We start from the raw sequence: 22,291 nt of genomic DNA, 5'->3' as shown, positions 1-22,291 counted from the left end.
GAAACAGTTTGACGCTTGACCTCCATTCCGTAACACTAATGACATACTCAATAATCCGGTCAAATCCCTAGTGGTGTTTTGTTCCTAATTTAGACAGTCCACTTCCTCTAATGGTTCTACCCCCACATGACACCACATACACCATTTGGCTGGGTGTGAACAAAACTGCAGGTGAAGCATGAGTGGCTACAATGACACCCTTTATAGTGCACTACTTTTGACCAGGGGGGCCAATAGGGCTCTGCTCAAAAGTAGTGTAGTGTATAGGGAATAGAGTGCCATTTGGGAACCAGAGAGAAACACACATATGCAGCATGACATGTGCCAATAGCAGAGTGAATCTCTGCGGGGTAAAATGCACATAGACAAAACACAGATTTAATGGAAGATGCCAATGTAAAAACTCAACCACCAATACTATAAATACAAACAATTATTACAATGAATGAAGCAAATAAAACAGGCATGGTGACAGGATGAGGACAATACAGTGTGAGTATGTTGAGCAGTGCATTAAAACACAAAAAATATATATGTATCAAGAAATATTCACACACACTAAAGGTATAGAATATCCTGTATACATGTGGAAATGTACATTTGACCTCATTGTGGTACACAAAGTGGCATCACTCTGTTGTAGATAATATGGCTGACATGACTAAATAAACAGGTACAGTAACTCACAGACAACCTGAAACACTGGAGGAAAACAGCTGAGGACACACTGTCATAATGTACACACACACACAAAATGGAATGACCCAAAGGCTGGAGTTATTTTCTCCCACAAGCACCACACCTCCAGGGCTTTCTGGTGCCAGGGGGCTGCCCCCCTGGCCCCAGTAGGGTGACCCAGCCCTGGGCCTGACCGTGGGGGCACTAGGCTTCCTCCTCCAGCAGACCCCTCTCTGTCAGGTGGGTCTTAAGGGAGTTGAAGATGTGGAGCTGCTGGTCCAGGCGCAGGGCTAGGAGTTGCTGGACCACCTTGGCAGGGTTAGGGCCCCTGGAGACAGAAGATTACACAACGGATCACATACAGGGCGATATTTTGACAGCACAAAGATGTCTCCAAGAAAGGCCTGGTTAGTCAAACTGGTTGAGGCTGCAGCTCATGTCTCTATACAATAGAGCAGATCCACTGGAAGAGAATTACAAATTATAAACTGGGTGGCTGGAGCCCTGAATGCTGATTGGTTGACAGCTGTGGTATATCAGACCATATACCACAGGTATAACAACTTTTATTTTTACTGTTGTATTTGTATTTATTAAGACAGCAGCTACTCTTTCTGGGGTCCAGCAAAATTAAGGCAGTTTATACAATTTTAAAAACATTACAATACATTCACAGACTGTGCAATCAGGCCCCCAGTTCACCACTACCACATATATACAGTACAAAATCCATGTGTACGTGTCTGTGCCTATGTTTGTGTTACTTCACAGTCCCCGCTGTTCCAGAATTATTATTATTATTATTTTTTATCTGTTTTTTCTTTTTAAATCTAATTTTACTGCTTCATGAGTTACTTGATGTGGAATAGAGTTCCATGTAGTCATGGCTCTATTTAGTACTGTGCACCTTCCATAGTCTGTTCTGGACTTGGGGACTGTGAAGAGACCTCGTGGCATGTCTTGTGGGGTATGCATGGGTGTCCGAGCTGTGCGCCAGTAGTTCAAATGATGGTAACCAGTTTATAATAGCAATAAGGCACCTCTGGGGTTTTTGATAAACATGGCATTCGGAAAGTATTCAGACTCCTTGACTTTTTCCACATTTTGTTACATTAACGCCAAATTCAAAAATAAAAAAATTCTACCCCCATAATGACAAAGCAAAAACAGGTTATACATTTTTGCAAAAGTATTAAACATAAACTGAAATTTCACATTTACATAAGTATTCAGCCCCCTTACTCAGTACTTTGTTGAAGCACCTTTGGCAGAGATTATAGCCTCGAGTCTTGGGTATGATGCTACAATTCCGGGCCCTGACTGGGCCTCAAGGACATTGAGACTTGTCCCAAAGCTACACCTGCATTGTCTTGGCTGTGTGCCTAAGCACACAGTCGTTGTCCTGTTAGAAGGTGAACCGTCCAGTCTCAGGTCCTGAGCAGGTTTTCATCAAGGATCTCCCTGTACTTTGCTCTGTTCATCTTTCTCTCAATCCTGACTAGTTTCCCAATCCCTGCCGCTGAAAAACATTCCCACAGCATGCTGCCACCACCACGCTTCATTGTAGGGATGGTGTCATGTTTCCTCCAGACGTGACGCTTGGCATTCAGGTCAAAGAGTTCAATCTTGGTTTCAACAGACCAGAGAATCTTGCTTCGCATGCCTTCTGGCAAACTCCAAGTGGGCTGTCAGGTGCCTTTTACTGAGGAGTGGCTTCTGCCTGGCCACTCTACCAGAAAGGCCTGATTGGTGGAGTGCAGCAGGGATGGTTGTCCTTCTGGAAGGTTCTCCCATCTCCACAGAGGAACTCTGGAGCTCTGTCAGTGACCATCGGGTTCTTGGTCACCTCCCTGACCAATGTCCTTCTCCCCCGATTGCTCAGTTTGGCCGGGCAGCCAGCTCTAAGAAGAGTCTTGGTGGTTCCAAACTTCTTCCATTTAAGAATGGAGGCCATTGTGTTCTTGGGGAGCATATACCACATCCCCTCGCACCGTATTACTTAAATATAATTATATATTTTTACACCTGTTAACACATCAGCATTGTCAGCCAAAGCAGTTAATACGCCTGTGGTGTTCTAGCTAGTTACCTGATGAAGCTGGCGATGTAGACGTTGACGAACGTAGCCATGAGGTACTGGCAGTCGAAGCGGTCCATGATGCCACCGTGACCGGGAATTGTGTTGGCAAAGTCCTGGAATAACAACAACAGGCCAGACGAACATGGTGACATCAGAGCAATAGGGCATCAGAGCAAAGGACAACATGACACACAGCTGGTGCACTGCAGAGACCCTTTGCTCACACAAAGTCAAAAGTAAGTCAATGCAGAGCCTGCGTGAAACTGCAGTGGATCACAAACTAAGGTGAAACAACCAAGTGGTTCCGGAAGCATAGATCATGAGCACGGCCAACTAAGGCTACTCAATTCTAGTAAGTCAACTGTGGCGAGGTGTTCTGACAGTCACCTTGATCTTGAAGGCCCTCTTAAAGCCGCTGGCAAAGAAGCCTCCGAAAGGTCCCATGAGGGAAGCAAAGGCAGACAGAGAGATGCTGTGGAGCTGGAATGGGTAGAGGCGCAGTGTGGGCTGGAGAGAGAGGAGAGACGTTAAACTGGTCTCACATATGGTCAAACAGTTTCTACAAAAATAGGAAAAATAAGGAGACATGATTTAGGACAGGGAACTGTTTTGAAGGCCTTCGAATCAATGTATTTCTTTTTTTGAACTCAGTCTGGGTCTCAACTTAGAATAGTAGAATACATCAGGTGCGATTTCAAAATTTGGATGTGTATCAAAACAGTTTCTCTCTTGTTATGTCGGTCACTGATAGTCACTCAGCCCATGTCGGCTAACATTTTTTAGATTGGTAAATTAGTCTAGCGGCCAGCTAGACTCGTAGTAATCAAGGTCAAATTAAAGCCTGTGGGGCCCCCATTGATTTTGTTAGTCAGTCTCACTCAGATATCATATTAAAAACTGCAAATCTTCTCTCCGCCCAATAGCAAAATGTGTATAATTGGAGCAAACTAGCTTTAAAACAGCAACATTTTCTCTACACCCCATGTCAAACATTTGTAGAATTGCACAAAATTAACAAAAAAAAAATGTAAAAATGTTCTCTCTGGGGCCACTTAGACCAGACAGAGATCATAAGCAGAGACCAGCCAACCAGACAGAGAGAGGACAGATCACTCACCCATCCAGTGAGGGACTCGAGGGCGGCAGGCAGGGCATAGTCCTGCAGCTGGAACAGGTCAGAGGGTTCACAGTCCACCTCGAAACTATTATGGTCGCTGTTAAACTCCACCGGACACACAAAGAAGCTGTAGCCCGCCATCACATAGGACAACTGGATAGAGGAGGAGAAAGGGAGTAAGATAATAGGACTAATAGGGGAATTTAAATACAAACTTCTGCACATAGTTATGGCAATTTCTTACCAGGATCCCAAACACAACAGTCGAAAAGAATCCACCAATGAAGCCCTCCCAGGTTTTCTTAGGAGACAGCTGCACGGAACACAGTCACGTTAACGTATTAAAGAGCATTCAAATGGTATCCCTTTTGCAAAATGCCACAAGCCTTGGAAGATGCAACATACACATTACATATTCATAGGATCGCTATGTTGCCTGTTGATGTTGACCATAGCTGTGTGGCTGACAGTGCCAGTCTTGCTAACCTTAATGAGTGGAGTACGTCCAAAGAAGAAGCCAAACATGTAGGCCATGATGTCATTGCAGATCACACAGGAGATGGGCACGATGAACCTAGACAGAGAAGGAGAGGAACTGGTATCAACAACTGGGGCATATTCAATGGAGTGTCGTGCATAGATACGTTGTGCATAGAGCAGACAAGTATTTACAAGAGACAGAGCAAGTCTCTTCTACACAGTCACTTTCCCTGAATGTTCTGTAACAAGCCCCTAGCGTGGACCAACCTAACTCCCTAATGCACTTATTTCCATCACATGGTTATAGCGCCAGTCACAATTACATCAGCTAATAGTATTTATCACTCCGCAGTCGGTTCTCCCACTAGAGGTCTTCACGGATCCACCTGTACCCGAATAACCGAGAACTGACGTGGGACCCGAGCGGGTCCGGATCCAGAATTCGAAATAAATGTCATGGATCTGGATCAGATTGTCACTGGTCTTGGGTATGTGTAAACTGGACTGACCGTATGACCGTACAGATCTGAACGCGACTGCTGCAGTAGAGAAATGTTATAACTGCTTTTCACGAGAGTGGAGCGTGTTGCCGTCCAATCACAAAGCGTTTAACTTCTTATGGATAGGCGTTCAGTCAACGGGACAGTTGTAAATCATGTAGCGCCGTGTGTCATGATCGCACATTTTAGAGAAACAACAGATATCGGTACATACAAGTGTGTACCGGCTGAAAGCTTCAATTCTTGTTAATATAACTGCACTGTCCAATTTACAGTAGCTATTACTGTGAAAAAATGCCATGCTATTGTTTGAGGAGAGCTCCTAACAACAAAACACTTTTCACCACGATAGGTTTGATAAATTCACCTCTGAAGGTGAAATGTGTACTTACATTCTGAAATCTTGCTCTGATTTATCATCAAGGGTCCCAGAGATAACATGAAGTGTCATTTTGTTAGATAAAATCCTTTTTCATATCCTAAAAAGGTCCATATAGCATGCACGATCGTTCAATTTGCAAAGAAAGGAATCTGTGAAAATCTAACCCTAAATGTTGTTTCAACCAGTCAAATTACGTTTGTATTTATTACTCATAGATCCTAGAAAGTAACCAGACTTCACTATATCATTAGGAGTGTAGTATATCCTATAGGACACCAAATTTGGTCAGAGAGCAACGCCTTCATGGCACGCCGATGACACGGGCGGTCTTCACTTGATTGACTATAACTTTGTCAAATAAGCACCAATCGGGGTCAAACAAAGCTAGCTAGATAGCCAATGAGCTGGGCTTTACAGGAGTATGCAACAGAAACCTTGTGCGACAGCAAGCCTTTTCCTTTTGGACAAAAACTGCAAGAATATGGAGAGTTATGAAAACTGGGTGTTTTGCAAATGCTGAACTTAGTCCAAGTTATAAATGTAAAATGTGTCCTTCACGATTTGCCAAAATGTACCTGGGTGACTTCACACTAAATCTCATGTAGCTTGCTCATACTTCAAGTTCTCAGTCTGAAACTTGGCACATACACCGATGCTCTCTTGTGAACACCATCAGAATTACAACCAGAGTGATGGATCCCTAGATTTGGGACCTTTCTGTTGCATTTCAAAGATGGTGGTAGAAAAAAAAGGTTGTTTTCTTTGTATTTTCATCTACCAGATCTATTGTGTTATATTCTCCTACAATCAATTCACATTTCCACAAACTTCAATGTGTTTCCTTTCAAATGGTTCCAAGAATATGCAAATTCTTGCTTCAGGGCCTGAGCTACAGGCAGTTAGATTTAGGTATGTCATTTTAGGCAAAAATTGAGAAGAAGAAAAAACGGGGGGGGGGGGGGCAATCCCTGTAAAATTGCTTAAAACGTTTATTTTCTGCTGTTCCATCACTCAGATCCGATGGGACCGGGTCTGGATCCGACCAGGTCTGTTCGGGAACGAGCCCGTGAAGACCTCTACCTCCCACTGTACAGAACGGAAAGAGTGGGCTGAATGAAGACACTCCCATGTATGTCCCAAATGGGTATGTCCCAAATGACACCCTAGTCCCTATATAGCCAATTTAGGACACAATCACTGACTGAATTTGCCCTCGCATACAGTGGAAACCAACTAGCGGTCAGAGATCTGACTAGCATTGCTGTTTACAATAGTCATGTGCTATGTGTTGTGGGCTGTGTGTGCGCATGTGAGAGAGAAAGAGACAGGGACATTCCTTACCAGATCATTCCCTCAAACAGGTTGTGGATGATGAGGTGGGACTGGGTCACAACGATCAGCAGAGTTACGTGAGTCCAGCCAAACTGGCAGGGAGAAAAACAGAATTACATACATATATATTGTCTTAAGATCGTGTAGTATAGGATCTCTATAGAAAAGTGATATCAAGGAACCAAAAAGTTGGAAGAAAATTACACAGACATGTGGCCAAAGTGTTAATGACGTGAATGGCATTTGGCAGAGCAATCCTTACTGATAGGTGTGTCATCATTGCTCTGGGGTCTTTGCAACAACACAAACATATCCTAGAACCCCTCGCATTCAAATCTGGACCTCGAAGTCAGTTCCACTGCTTAAACCCCACCCCTGTCCGTTAATGAGGGTCTGATTTAGACCTGGGACACCAGGTGGGTGCAATTAATTATTAGGTAGAATAGAAAACCAGCAGTACTCCGGACCTCATCTGACCCTGCTGGTCATCTATGAATGTTTGAACATCTTGGCCATGTTCTGTTATAAACTCCACCCCGCACAGCCAGAAGAGGACTTGCCACCCCTCAGAGCCTGGTTCCTCTATAGGTTTCGGCCTTTCTAGGGAGTTTTTCCTAGCCACCGTGCTTCTACAGCTGCATTGCTTGCCGGTTGAGGTTTTAGGCTGGGTTTCTGTACAGCACTTTGTGACATTGGCTGATGTAAAAAGGGCTTTATAAATACATTTGATTAAATGGGTCAAATTTAAATACCGCTGTAAAAGAAGTCCTCAGGCCAGTCAGTGTGTGGCAGTTTAGCTTTGATGCAGTGTTTAGAGCTCACTCCCTCTCACTAATTGATGTGTTACTGCAGTGTACAGTGCATTCGGAAAGTATTCAGACCCCTTAACCTTTTCCACATTTTGTAACGTTTCAGCCTGATTCTAAAATTGATTAAATAAATAGTTTCTCATCAATCTACACACGAGGACAAAGCGAAAACAGGTTTAGAAGTGTTTGCAAATGTATAAAAAATACCTTATTTACATAGGTATTCAGACCCTTTGCTATGAAACTCATATTTGAGCTCTACAACTTGATTGGAGTCCACCTGTGGTAAATTAAATTGATTGGACATGAATTGGAAAGGCACACACACACACCGGTCTATAGAAGGTCCCACAGTTGACAGTGCAAGTCAGACCAAAAACCAAGCCATCAGGTCGAAGGAATTGTCTGTAGAGCTCAGAGAGGATTGTGTCGAGGCACAGATTTGGGGAAGGGTAGCAAAACAAATCTGCAGTATTGAAGGTCCAAGAACACAGTGGCCTCCATCATTCTTAAATGGAAGAGGTTTGGAACCACCAAGACTCTTTCTAGAGCTGGCCGTCCGGCCAAACTGAGCAATCGAGGGAGAAGGGCCTTGGTCAGGGAGGTGACAAAGAACCCAATTGTCACTGACAGAGCTCCAGAGTTCCTCTGTGGAGATGGGAAAACCTTCTAGAAGGACAACAATCTCAGCAGCACTCCACCAAATCAGGCCTTTATGGTAAAGTGGCCAGACGGAAGCCACTCCAAAAAGGCACCTAAAGGACTGACCATGAGAAACAAGATTCTCTGGTTTGATGAAACCAAGATTGAACGCTTTGTCCTAAATGCTAAAGGTCCCACCTGGAGGAAAACTTGCACCATCCCTACGGTGAAGCATGGTGGTGGCAACATCATGATGTTGGGATATTTTTCAGTGGCAGGGCCTGGGAAAATAGTCAGGATCAAGGGAAAGATGAACGGAGCAAAGTATAGAGAGATCCTTGATGAAAACCTGCTCCAGAGCACTCAGGGCCTCAGATTTGGGCAAAGGTTTACCTTCCAACAGGACAACGACACTAAGCACACAGCATGACAACACAGTAGTGGCTTCGGGACAAGTCTCCGAATGACCTGAAAAAAAGCTATGCAGTGACGCTCCCCATTCAACATTTGTATTTATTATGGATCCCCATTACTCTTTCTGGGGTTCAGCAAAATTTAGGCAGTTTATACAATTTTAAAAGCATTACAATACATGAACAGATTTCCCAACACACCATGTCCCCCGCAGGCACCTACTCCACCACTAATCTACAGTACAAAATCCATGTGTGTATAGCACATATGTTATCGTGTGAGGGTATGCATGTGTCTGTTCCTATGTTTGTGTGGAATCACAGTCCCCGCTGTTCCATAAGGTGTATTTTTTTATCTTTCATCTAAATTTTACTGCTTGCATCAGTTACTTGAAGAGACCTCGTGGCATGTCTTGTGGGGTATGTATGGGTAGCCGAGCTGAGCGCCAGTAGTTCAAACAGACAGCTCGGTGCACTCAACATGTCAATACCGCTCATAAATACAAGTAGTGATGAAGTCAAGCTCTCCACTTTGAGCCAGGAGAGATTGACATGCATATTATTAGATCTCTGTGTACGTCCAAGGGCCAGCCGTGCTGCCTTGGTCTGAACTAATTGCACATTTTCCTAAGTCCCTTTTTGTGGAACCTGACCACACAACTGAACAGTTGTTCAGGTGTGACAAAACTAGGCCTGTAGGACCTGCCTTGTTGATAGTGCTGTTAAGGAGTTAGAGCAGCGCTTTATTACGGACAGACTTCTCCCCATCTTTTTGGTACTGTTGTATCAATATGTTTTGACCATGACAGTTCACAATCCAGGGTTACTTCTAAGCAGTTTAGTCACCTCAACTTGCTTAATTTCCACATTATTTATTATAAGATTTAGTTGAGGTTTAGGGTTTAGTGAATGATTTGTCCCAAATTGTATTTATTATTTACAATGCTTTTAGTTTTAGAAATAAATTAAATTGCTTTTGCTTCCCTCCAAGTCTGGGGGCACACACTTTCTAGTAAGTAGGCTTAAATTGAAAATATGGCAAATGGGAGTTGCAATATCGTCCGCTATTATCCTCTGTAATTTTCCATCCAAGTTGTCAGACCCCGGTGGTTTGTCATTGTTGATAGACAATAACTTTACGAAATTAAAAATTACAATGCTTGCCTTTCATAATTTGTTCAGATATACTTGGATGTGTAGTGTCAGTGTTTGTTGCTGGCATGTCACCCCTAAGTTTGCTAATCTTGGCTATGGAAAAAAAATCATTGAAGTAGTTGGCAATATCAGTTGGTTTTGTGATGAATGAGGTGAGTCAATGAATGATAGAGCTGAGTTTGCATTTTTTCTCCAAAATGTAATTTAAGGTGCTCCAAAGCTTTTCACTATCATTCTTTGTTATTTATCTTTGTTTCATCGTGTAGTTTCTTCTTTTTATTCAGTTTACTCACATGATTTTGCAATTTGCTTGCCATTTGTTTTGTGCAGCCAAACTTATTTGCCATTCCTTTTGCCTCTTACCTCTCAACCATACAAATGTTCAATACTTCATCAATCCAAAGGGATCTAACAGTTTTCACAGTCATTTTCTTTATGGGTGCATGCTTATTAGTTACTGGAATAAACAATTTCATAAATGGGTCAAGTGCAGCGTCTGTTTGCTCATTACACACCATGGACCAACAAATATTTAAAATCAACATAGGAGTCACTACAAAACTTATTGTACGACGTCTTACAAACTTTGGTTTTCCTAGATATTGCTACTATATTATGATCACTACAGCCAATGGATCTGGATACCGCTTTCAAGCACATTTCTGGTTCATACGCACATGATTACAGCATACAATAGCTGTAGGATCAGCAGAGACTTTCAGGGCAGTTAGAGGGACATAAATTAGGTTAGTTACATTGTATCTACCAACGCCCCTGGTGTAATGTACATTTGCTGAAGCATTATGGCAATTCTGCGTCACAATGGTAGGGATTTGCTGAGCTGGGGTCATTGATAAGTCATTGTCTCAATGCAGCCTTATAATGCGGTGAAAGGATTAAGGAACCTAAATGATTTGGGTGGATCCCATCCTCCTTATAAAAACGTGTTTTGTTTCCAAAAGGTATCGAAATTGTCAGAGGTTACACCCACTGAGCTGCAATAATCACGTAGCCAGTTGTGAGGAGAAAGAATCCTGCTAAAGCATTCAATGCCACGATTCAGAAGGGGCACAGGGCCAGATATGATGGGTCTTTTGTTAGTGTCTAGCAGAGAGTCAATCAGCTCTTTAAAATCCAGTTTCAACTGTTCAGAGCTGCCGTTTCATTAGAAACCCACATGGACTACGATGGAAATCGATTCTATGTCCTGACGTAGTACATTCGGGAGCAGCTTAGTAATGTGATTTACTCGAGCTCCGGGATAGGACATTGTTTTTGCACCAGGAGCGGTCACATTTCTTACCATGGAGCTCCCCAAAAATAACAGCTGGCGAGAAGGACGAGGAAATCTGCCCACTCCCACGCTTCACAGGATTCGGAGAACCCTTTATGGATGGGCGAGAGGCAGGATAACGTGAGCCCGTTGCAGGCATCTGACAGATGGAGAAGCCCCGCTCGATCCAGAGCAGGGCTGAAGGTTGCCGACGTCGACTTCGAAATCGTAGTAGGCGGCACTGTGGCCGCAGACACCCGAAGCGACGAAAGTGCAGGAAGCTCAGGCTCCAGGACGGCGAAACTATTCCTTGTTTGAATCCACTCTGGGCCTCCCGTTGGGAGTTTAGACTGCTTTGCGGGGGGCCGCTGTCTTCGACTTCCACGGCTTGTGACATGTGACCATCGTTAATTGCCTTGCTCCTCTTGCTGTGCTCCTTCAACTGAATGGGGAGCTCCGGGCAACACCCGCAAGTCAGATAACGACAAACAAGGCATCCAACAAGCGTGAACGCCATCCAGCCACCGGCTTAGAAAATGTACACATTCCACTCTGCGTTTTCTCCAGTTTCTTACGAAGGCTGGCGAACTGCGTGATCAAGGAAGCAACATCAAGCCTATAATCCTCAGTAAGGAAACAATTGCCGCATTGGAACTATGAGTGATCCAGATTGTCCCGAAACAAAGCGTAGTAGATACAGATCCTACAGCTCTAGAAACCGGTAATTTATTTCTCCAGACAAAAAGGGCTCCACTGAAAAACTAATTTGGTACCTTAGCATCTGTCAAGCAGGCTTCAACCTTCGTTAAGCGGAATACTGGGACAAGAAATAGCCTCGAGTCTCGGAATACACGCAGAGCTTGAGAGGATTTGCAGAGAAGAATGTGAGAAACTCTCCAAATACAGGTGTGCCAAGCTTGTGGCGTCATACCCAAGAAGACTCGAGGCTGTAATCGCTGCCAAAGGTGCTTCAACAAAGTACCCAGTAAAGGGTCTGAATACTTGTGTAAATGTGATAGTTATTTTTTAATATACATTTGCAAACATTTCTAAAAAATAACTGGTTTTGCTTTGTCATTATAGGGTAGTGTGTGTAGATTAATGAGGGGAAAAAAACAATTTAATCAATTTAGAATAAGGCTGTAATGTAACAAAATGTGGAAAAAGTCAAGGGGTCTGAATACTTTCCGAATGCACGGGTTTTCCTTGCAGCACTCAGCTCTGTCACTGCCTTACATGGTCAAGCCAGAGCCCAGAATACAAAGCTTCTAGCTATGCGTGTGTGTGAGAAAGGCAGCAGATAAAGTGCCTTCAGAAAGTATTCACACACCTTTTTTTCCTAATTTTGTTGTGTTACGAAGTGGGATTCAAATTGATTTAATGGTCATTCTTTGCCATCGATTTACACAAAAAACAATTGTCTAAGTGGAAGAAAAATACTAACATTGAAAAATAAAACACTAATATAATCTTGTATTCAACCCCCTGAGTCAATACATGTTATAATCACTTTTGGCAGCGATTACAGCTGTGAGTCTTTCTGGGTAAGTCTAAGAGATTTCAACACCTGGATTGTGAAACATTTGCTGATCAAAATTCTTCAAGCTCTGTCAAATTGGTTGTTGATCATTGCTAGATAGCAAAAGTCTTGCCATAGTTTTGACTGAACTCTGCTTGAAAATCTAACTCGGTCTGTGATTAGCACCATTCAGTTTCCCATTTCCCAGTCCTTAATGATTGCAAGCATACCCTTAACATGATGCAGCCACCACTATGCTTGAAAATATGAAGATATGATGGTACTCAGTAATGTGTTGTATTGGATTTCCACCGAACATAACACTTTGTATTCAGGACAAAAAGTGAATTGCTTTGCCACATTTTTTGCAGTATTACTTTAGTGCCTTGTTGCAAACAGGAAGCATGTTTTGGAATATTTGTATTCTGTACAGGCTTCCTTCTTTTCACTCTGTCAATTAGGTTAGTATTGTGGCGTAACTACAATGTTGTTGATCCATCCTCTGCTCTCCTATCACAGCCATTTAACTCTAACTGTTTAAGAGTCTCCATTTGCCGCCTCCCGAGTAGCGCAGAAGTCTAAGGCACCCGGGTTCAATCCCATGCTGTGTCACAGCCGGCCGTGACCGGGAGACCCATGAGGCGGCGCACAATTGGCCCAGCGACGTCTGGGTTAGGGGAGGATTTGGCCGGCCAGGATTTCCTTGTCCCATCGCGCTCTAGCAACTCGTGGCGGACCAGGCGCATGCAAGCTGACTTTGGTCGCCAGCTGGACGGTATTTCCTCTGACACGTTGGTGTGGCTGGCTTCCGGGTTAAGCGAGCAGTGTGTCAAGAAGCAGTGCGGCTTGGCAGGGTCGTGTTTCGGAGGACGCATGGCTCTCTACCGAGTACGTAGTGGAGTTGCAGCGAAGGGACAAGACTGACTACCAATTGGATATCAATTGTCACCATTGGCCTCATGGTGAAATTCATGAGTGGCTTCCTTCCTCTCCGGCAACTGAGTTAGGAAGTACGCCGGTATCTTTGCAGTAACTGGATGTATTGATACCCTATCCAAAGTATAATGAATAACTTTACCATGCTCAAAGGGATATTCAATGTCTGTTTTCAACCTTTCTGCATATATCATCAGAGTCCATCCAACTTGTGTGACTTGTTTTATTCTACCTTTATTTAGCCAGGAAGGGCACATTGAGATTTGAAATCTCTTTTTCAAGAGTGTCCTGGCCAAGATAGGCAGCACCAAGTCATTGCACAATTAGACAGACAACATGAAAAACTACATGTAATCTAACAAAAACTATAGAAATCACAGGAGTATAACAAAGTCATAAAACAATTAAAAATATTGACAGGTCAAGGAATCAGCCTCAAAAACCTTCAACTATTTAAAAACACCAATCAGGACAAGTTCTTCCAGTTTGAAAGTATTTTGTAAGGTGCTCCAAACCGGTGGCGCTGAGTACATAAAAGCCCTTTTACCAAACTCAGTTCGGACATTTGGAACAGTTAGCAGAATAAAGTCCTGAGAACAAAGAGAGTACCATCACATTTCTGGAGAATAAAAAGGCCCAAATAAAATGGTAGTAAACCCAAAATGGCTTTGTAAATAAAAGTACACCATTGACTGAGCCTACGAGTGACTAGAGAAGGCCAGCCAACCCTGGTATATAAAGTGCAGTGGTGCGTAATGGTTTTACAGTTTAAAATAAATCTCAATGCTCCATGGTAAAGGGTGCCAATTGATCTCAAACACTGAGCAGAAGCAATTATATATAAAATATCACCATAGTCTAGTATAGGAATAAATGTAGCTGATACTAGCCTCCTTCTGGCTTCCAACAAAAAAACAGGCCTTATCCTAAAATAAATTGGTAAGAATATTTTTTGTCCTGGACTTATTTAGGCCTGACATAACAAAAGGGTTGAACACTTATTAACTCAAGATATTTCAGATTTTCAATTTAAATTAGTAAAAATGTCAAAAAACATAATTCCACTTTGACATTATAGGGTAATGTGTGTAAGCCAGTGAAAAAAATAGTAATACATTGAATCCATTTTAAATTCAGGTTGTAACAATAAAATGTGGAGAAAGTCAAGGGGTATGAATACTTTCTGAAGTTACTGTAGATCTGGGGTTCCCAAACCTTTTCCCCTCAGGCCCCCATTACAGCATTGGGGAACCTTGTGCATTCTGCTATTACAACTTTCAAGAGTAAGTTGAAAGCAGGAATGTGGTGGAGAGAAGAACCACTGCTGTGGATGAGGCCCTGGCCTTATGTCCTGGAATGGACCCAGAACACTGTTGGAGGGCTTACACGTTTTTAGGCCGGGACACATCAATAACTTAATAGTAGCCAAGAGGAAGAAGGCTCATATAATACAGAACACACAAACACTATGCCCAATACACTACGCAACACATGCACACAAACACTCACCATGTAGAACTGCAGGCGATAGTGTTTCTTCACCAGGCTCAGCACAAACATGCAGAAACCTGCAAAAAACACAAAGAAGAGAGGAAACAAGTCAACAAAGCATTATGGGGTCAGCCTTTTTTTAGTGGTTATTGTCATTCTTTGCTTTCAAACTGAGGACCGGTAACTGCATCCTTGTAAATCATCCTAGCCATGTTCAATCACAAACTCAATCTTCAGTGACGCATAAATGACAATTTGGTTCTGGGTTCTGAGGTTAAACGCCTGCCAAAGTCAGTAACAGATAAAAAATACAATCACGTGAATGTGCAGCATCGAACTCTTCATTTCTTACAGTTCCAAGAATTCTATTCTTCCCCAAAGCAGAGTAAGAAGACAGCCTTCTGAGTAAGAGGCTTTTACTGAATCAAACAAATTAGATCAAGCCAATGTGACCATAATCCAGTTAGGACAACTTGGACATCTGAATATTGGATGGCAAGACATCCATTCAATTCACATTATTTTGTTAGATGTGCTTCATCAGAGAAGGACAAAGCTAGCCTGGTCCCAGATCCGTTTGTGCCATCTTGCCAACTTCCATGGTCATTGTGGCAGCCACGTCACAAACAGATCTGGGGCCAGGCTAGAACAAAGCACACAGTGTTCTGCGAGTGTCTTTATAGAACTAGTTGACCCTGTGAGCTCATTCTATATTATCTGGCACTGGGGAGATGGCCCGATTACCTTAAAGCCTTTTCCTGCCAGCATTTCTACAGTAAACGACCTGGCCTGGTTTTTAAATGTACCCAAAGGGAGAAGTGAACGAAGGAGGGGTGGGTATTTACTTTCCTCTCACCTTGAGGCACGGAGTCGAGGTGTGATCATGCAGTCAGAAACAGCCGTTAGCGAGTCAAGTGCTGCCTGCCTTTACCACATCCTCCTGCCATTAACTGCCATAGTGCTGCACTGACTGAGTGAAAGCGGGAGGAGCAAGTGAAGCACAGTGGATCTGCCGTCTGAAACTAACCATTTAAAAAAAAACTTGTACCAAACCCTTAGTCAGGTAAAAACTGATAGAAATTGCAGAAGCTTCAACAGTGACTAAAGCAACACTAAAAGTTGACACTAAAAGCAACACCCTCCCGTCTCACTCAAAACTCCCTGAAAGCACTAGATCGATTTCCATATATCCTGCCTGGCCAGATCAGTGATCAGGAAGGAAAACACAAGGAAAGGAAGCTAGTTAGAACTTGAGCCACAGCCTCACCAGTGAGGTACATGGCAAAGGAGATGAGGCGGTGGTATTTGCTAAGGATGCGCAACGGCTCCTCCCTCTGCACCAGATTAGAGAAGTAGTCCGTCACCGTCTCTCCGTAGAAGAAATAGTTCACACACAGTAGGAAGTACCTGGGGGGGGGATGATGAGGGGAAGGAGGAAGGTGAGGTCAGAACTGTTGCAACACAGATCAACTGCACTATGCACTCCAGTCTAGAAAAGTCTGGTGTAATGGTGAACTCTGCATGTATCTGAAGCCATTAAGGGACTTTGTGGGTTCAATATTTACATCAATAATGTTAAGAGCTTTTCACCAGGTTTTTCCAACATAGTGCAATGTGAATGGCAGGAGACCACTGAGCGATCATACTACAAATACCATCACCACTACATTGGTTAAAGACTACACCTCTATATACTCAATTTGATCAGCTAACTAACATGATATAGTCCATCTGCTGATTGGTTTAATAAGCTAGATAAACACTGTAAAGTGGGTAAACATTACCAAGACCAAAAAATCTCAGGAAGTCTGCAATGAAATAAAACATGCAATTCATTATTTTGGGTGGCCAAATGGTTAGTTGCAGTGTAACCTTAAACACAGACATAGAACTGTGTGTGTGTGTGTGTGTCTCACCAGCTCAACGTTCTGAACCAGGGCAGGTGGTAGGAGTGGTACACACTGTAACCGATGTGGATAATTTCTTGGAAGCATTTGATCTGCACACACAGCACCTGGGCAGAGACAGATAATCCAATATTACTGCAACGATACAACAGGTCTGTAATAAATTACTGAGGTGTGCCGATGACTGTCTGAGTGTTGGTATCAACTACATGGACTTCCCCTACCACACATTTGATATCGCTCTGACAACAGCATCTGGTCTGTGTATGATTCCTCATCGCCCAAAAACATTTAATTTAATCATACACATTTGGACATGTCTTGTACTATGACCATTTAGAGTTTTTGTGTTGTCGATTTAGTTCCTGCAGTGTCTGGATGTGGCCGCATGCTTTCTCCTTCCCAGCAAGTCCAACAGAGCATTAAAGGAGAGCATGTTATTTCCACTGACCTACACTCTGAACCTGAAACTATTAAAGGACAGACAGAAACAGACAGACCCAATTAAATCCCTTACCCTCTCCTAACGCTTTGTTTCTGCAGCTCTGTAAGGTGCGTTAGCAACATGGTAGAAGCGCCACCGATGCACTGCTTTTACCTGTCCTGAACCTACTGATCTGGAAACGGCGAGGGGTTAGGGCCAAGGGAGCGATTTGGGACCGGCTAACAAACCGGACTGACAGGAGGCTTAGGGGAGGGAGGAGGAGTACTCACAATCAACATGAGCACCATGGGGCCCAGGTAGATGATGAAGAAGAAGAAGGAGATCATGGCCAGAGTCAGGATCCCTCGCACCCACCAGTTCTTCCATCTGAGAACACACACAGTTAATACCCGCATGCGGTGTTTAATAGATTGTGAAATGAACACAGTGAAATGAAGAGGGGAACAATAAGCATCCATATCAGTTGCACAAAATATTTGCTGGCCAACAGATTCCTAAAGAATGTCAATATAGGCCGACACAGATCAATAGTTCTATTGAGTATATCAGGTGCTGTTTCATAAGCATTCAATTATCCATGACTGAACAGCAGGATGTTGTTAGGAAGGAGGACCAAACAGAAGACAGTACAACAACAAAAAATGCAATAGGCTTCTTTTGTCCCAAATGGCACCCTATTCCCTATATAGTGGCACTACTTTTAACCCAAACCCTGTGGGACGCAGATATCGTGTGTTGTGAAACTATGATCTTTCCCTTGTTCTAAACAATTCCCAAACTGGATGTTGGGATTACCATGAGAAGATAGTAAATAGAAATCTGTTATTTTGTTAGTATTTACCGGGAGGACAGTCCAGACAGGGCTTTGTTGAGGACCTCGGGGGTGTCATCAGCAGTGACAGGCACCCCCGGGTGCCCTGTATCAGGCTTGCTCTCACTGTCAGACGCCCCATCCTTCTCCGCTTTCCCCTCATTCTCAGATCCCTAGAGACAGAGACAGACAGAGATGGGGAGAGAGTGAGTCAGACAATTTAAATAAGCACAGCTAGCTACCTATGAGGAATGCTCTCCCACTTCCTTTCTAGGTCTATTTTTTTTGTCAATGAATAAAAACATTGCAAGCAAGCTTGTAGAGCTTTCCTGATTTGGTGTTAGGATATTCTGCATGATAAATGTAGGTCTGATAGCGACAGAGTAATCAATATATTACACAATGTCTGTCTGCCCCTTGATGCTCTGAGAGCTTTTGTCGTGAAACTGCATTAATCCGGATGACCCTCTACTTTTCCATGGCAACAGCCACCAAATGTGTTATCAGGAGACAGCAGACACTAGACTGCTGTAAAGTCCTCGTTGTCGCTCTCCTCTGCCCCCCCGGGCGCTACCAAAGTTACACTGTTGTCTAACCTCCAAATAACACAACGGATAGCTATTAGCCTACACTATTTCTATATTGGTTGCAAACACACACACACAGCAGTAGCCATCAAGCTGATGGATCCTCCAGGCTCGCTGGTTTCCATGGTGACCATATCATGTCAGTCAGGATGACTTGGTTAAAAATAGCCCCTCCTTTCACATAAACAACACGCCTGCTACTGAAGAGGCCATTTTCATGGTTCCTGTGTAGAGTACCACTACACTCTTTCCCGTTTCACATCAGAAGCAAAAGATTTATTCAACCATGTTAAGTAATGTAGGCCTATGCTATTTATTTTCTACCTTGTCTTTTGACTCCTGCCAATCATGCAAGCCTAGGCCTACTCTTCTAAATTTGGCTCACCATCGCTCATACGGTTTCAACAACAAAAAAATTGAGGGTGCAGATGACAGACAACTTGTTTTCCATGGAAAGTTGCATCTGCTGTCAGGGAACTCCTACAGTGACATATGACTCTAAACCGAACCATAGACAGCACAGCACCACAGCTCTATACCACTAGCACAACACAGCTGCACGGGGCCTGCCTGACAGTTGTTAACACTATCCTTCTCTTCATCAGTCAAACCCAAATTGGGGGTAATGTCAATTACTGATCAAAAGCCACAATGCAAGGCCCTATGCCTAGCAACCCAGGACTACATTCTACTGAAGCAGGAATGCAAGGCTAAGTGGAGTGAAACTGAAAATCTAATAAAGCCCCACAGTGGAACTGTGTCGAATTAGAGAACAGGCAATACAGACCAAAGCAGCTGGGCACTGTCTATTTTTATTAGAACTTATGAAGACCCTTGACTTTAACATATAACTGTGTTTCTTTCTTCAAAAGAGCCCACAACTGGCATCAAATCAGATTTTATTTGTCACGTGCGCCAAATACAACAGGTGTAGACCTTACAGTGAAATGCTTACTTACAAGCCCTTAACCAACAATGGCATTAAAAAATATATATATAAAAAAATATATATATATTAAAGAGCAGCAGTAAAATAACAATGAAGAGGCTATATACAGGGGGTACTGGTACAGAGTCAATGTGCGGGGGCACCGGTTAGTAGAGGTAAATGAGGTAATATGTACACATATGGGTAGAGTTATTAAAGTGACATATGCATAGATAATAACAGAGAGTAGCAGCAGCATAAAAGAGGGGGCAATGCAAATAGTCTGGGTAGCCATTTGATTAGATGTTCAGGAGTCTTATGGCTTTGGGGTAGAAGCTGCCTCTTGGACCTAGACTTGGCACTCCGGTACCGCTTGCCATACGGTAGCAGAGAGAACAGTCTATAACTTGGGTGGCTGGAGTCTGACCATTTTAGGGCCTTCCTCTGACACCGCCTGGTATAGAGGTCCTGGATGGCAGGAAGCTTGGCCCCAGTGATGTACTGGGCCGTACGCACAACCCTCTAGTGCCTTGCGGTCGGAGGCCAAGCAGTTTCCATACCAGGTAGTGATGCAACCAGTCAGGATACTCTCAATGGTGCAGCTGTAGAACATTTTGAGGATCTGAGGACCCACGGCAAATCTTTTCGCTCCTGGGGGTGAATAGGTTTTGTTGTGCCCTGTTCACGACTGTCTTGGTGTGCTTGGACCATGTTAGTTTGTTGGTGCACACTAGCTAAGTTGTGGAAGTCTATTTGTATGTGGCTACAAATGTGTATGTGGGTTGTCCTTCCTGCAGAGTTGTTTGGCCTTTTCATTTCAGCCTAGCTAACTTATGAGTTGAAATCCAACCCATACATTGGAAAAACTAGGCAGTTTGACTAAATTGAAGGTTGTTCCACCTCAAAACGCACAAAAAAGAGGATGGCACCCACCATCTCAGATTGTTCTGAAATTGTTTCTGTTGATAGAGACAGATAAGATTATCATATCTTCAACATTATTTTGTTCAAATATAATTTGATCAAGTGCATTGTTTTCTCAGAGATCAAATTATATTTAAACAAAATAATATTGCGTGAATACTAATCATACTGGTTTCTAACTACAGAAACGATTTCAGAACAATCTGAGATGGTGGGTGTTATGGCCTGCTGAAATGACATGGAACGATCCTCGATTTAATCAATTGAATACATAGCTAGCTACCCAACTTTAGCTGCCCTCTTTGACCTGGCAACACAGGCAAACGTTAACGTTAGATAAGATAGCTAAACAGCTAACCACTGAAGTAAACGAGTGCCTTCCATGCCAGAACTAATGTTAACAGCAAATCAGCATCCATAGCATGTTGTTAGCTACCTAGTTAGCATTTTATCCATGTTTTGATAGCAAGCTAGCGCAAATGTTTATTAATTGCAGACGTGGCTGGTCAACTAGCTAACTTCCCTTTTACACTAGATATAGTTAACTAGCTAAAACATTTACTATAATTACTTATAGCCTCTATCATAATGTGTGGAAAGGTCTCCCTGCATCATGTGCATGTAGCGCATGTTTCTCTTCCCTTGGCTAGCTAGCTAGCGGGTCTGTCCAAACGGTAGTCCATAAACACTCCGTACCTTGTCTTCGGATTGTTGATGTTGTAGGTCGTTTTCCGTCTTTCCGCGGTGCCGTAGCTCTGTCATTTGTGCAACTCTTGTCCAAGCTACTACAGAGGAGTGTATGTTACAGCTTGCTAGCTATTTTACAACCTTTGCTAGCTTGCTAAATAACAAATATAACCGTTTGGTTCGACAGAAATTATCCTTTGCCCCAGATGATGCACGTTCCTCTCACTGCGTTGCCCCTCCCACAAAGTCGTTTCCCGAAGTTGCTAAATGGTCTGAGCTGCATTCTGCATTCTGACGTTTTGTAACGTTGCTTTGCATTTGGTGCGAAACACTCTTTAAAATCCACTTTCTCTTGTCTGGTCTAGTCTAGAGTTGAATGAATTCCAGAGTTGGTCTGCTGGTTATGGTTTTTGGGTTGCGGATTTCATATACATTAATGTATATATCACGCTGCTGGTAGTGGGTTACAATGAATTTATATCTAATCTATCCCGGCTGACCTTGGAGGCATTTTGAAAATGATATATTTTTGTTTTGCAATTGGAATTTTGCACGCTATGTGGCAGCAAAGGCCCACAAATGTATTGAATGAGAACTGTGTGGCGTGCATGTGTGTGCTTGCTTGTGTGGGTGTGTGTGTGTGTGTACATGCTTGCTTGCTTGTGCGTGCGTGCATGGGTGCCTCTCCCTCCCCAGCAGCACAGGGATGTGTTCAGCCCTGTGGCGTGACAGGGGCACAGAGCAGTATAAATACTTAATGGCTTCCTGCAGAGTCAGAGTGAAGGGAGAGCAGCACTGCAGACAAAACACAAAAGCTATGTTTTTTCAGGGCGTTTCCCCTCTTTTCTCCTCTTAATATTCAATGTTTATTATAGTAAAGTGTCATCCATAGAGCTTCAAAGTCTGAAAGTAGGCTAAGAATGAACTACCATTTCTACAAAAACATCAGTGCTCATGTGAAATAGGCCTACTGTGAAGTAATGTTTTTTTTGTTACTTCATTTGATTCTTGCGTAAGTCCATTGAGAACCCTCTCACCACTGTAGCCCATGCTGGAGCACAGCACTGAGATGTATGACTCATCAAATACCCCTGTAGTGCTGAAAGAGATAAACCAATCTATAGCGATGCAGGTATGCAACATGTTACATTTCATGCTTGCATTATGACTGCAGTGTTGTGTTTGTGATCTGTGA

General features: G+C 43.1%; 1 protein-coding gene across 1 annotated transcript; it reads right to left on the bottom strand.

The window, feature by feature from the left end:
• Positions 1-308: 308 nt before the first annotated feature.
• LOC120038826 (phosphatidate cytidylyltransferase 2-like) lies at positions 309-21,347 on the bottom strand. The gene is made up of 13 exons (XM_038984452.1): positions 21,106-21,347; positions 18,001-18,143; positions 17,429-17,525; positions 16,724-16,821; positions 16,075-16,214; positions 14,826-14,884; positions 6,579-6,661; positions 4,362-4,449; positions 4,120-4,188; positions 3,876-4,028; positions 3,146-3,265; positions 2,768-2,871; positions 309-1,006 (listed from the first exon to the last, which is right to left on the bottom strand). The coding sequence occupies exons 1-13, from the start codon at positions 21,169-21,171 to the stop codon at positions 883-885; spliced, it is 1,344 nt and encodes a 447-aa protein (XP_038840380.1). The 5' UTR covers positions 21,172-21,347; the 3' UTR covers positions 309-882.
• Between the last annotated feature and the right edge of the window lie 944 nt (positions 21,348-22,291).

This window comes from Salvelinus namaycush, chromosome 1 (genome assembly GCF_016432855.1).
Source record: "Salvelinus namaycush isolate Seneca chromosome 1, SaNama_1.0, whole genome shotgun sequence".
Lineage (NCBI taxonomy): Eukaryota > Metazoa > Chordata > Actinopteri > Salmoniformes > Salmonidae > Salvelinus > Salvelinus namaycush.
The sequence above is the reverse complement of the archived record's forward strand: the minus strand, read 5'-3'. Positions and strand labels throughout refer to the sequence as shown.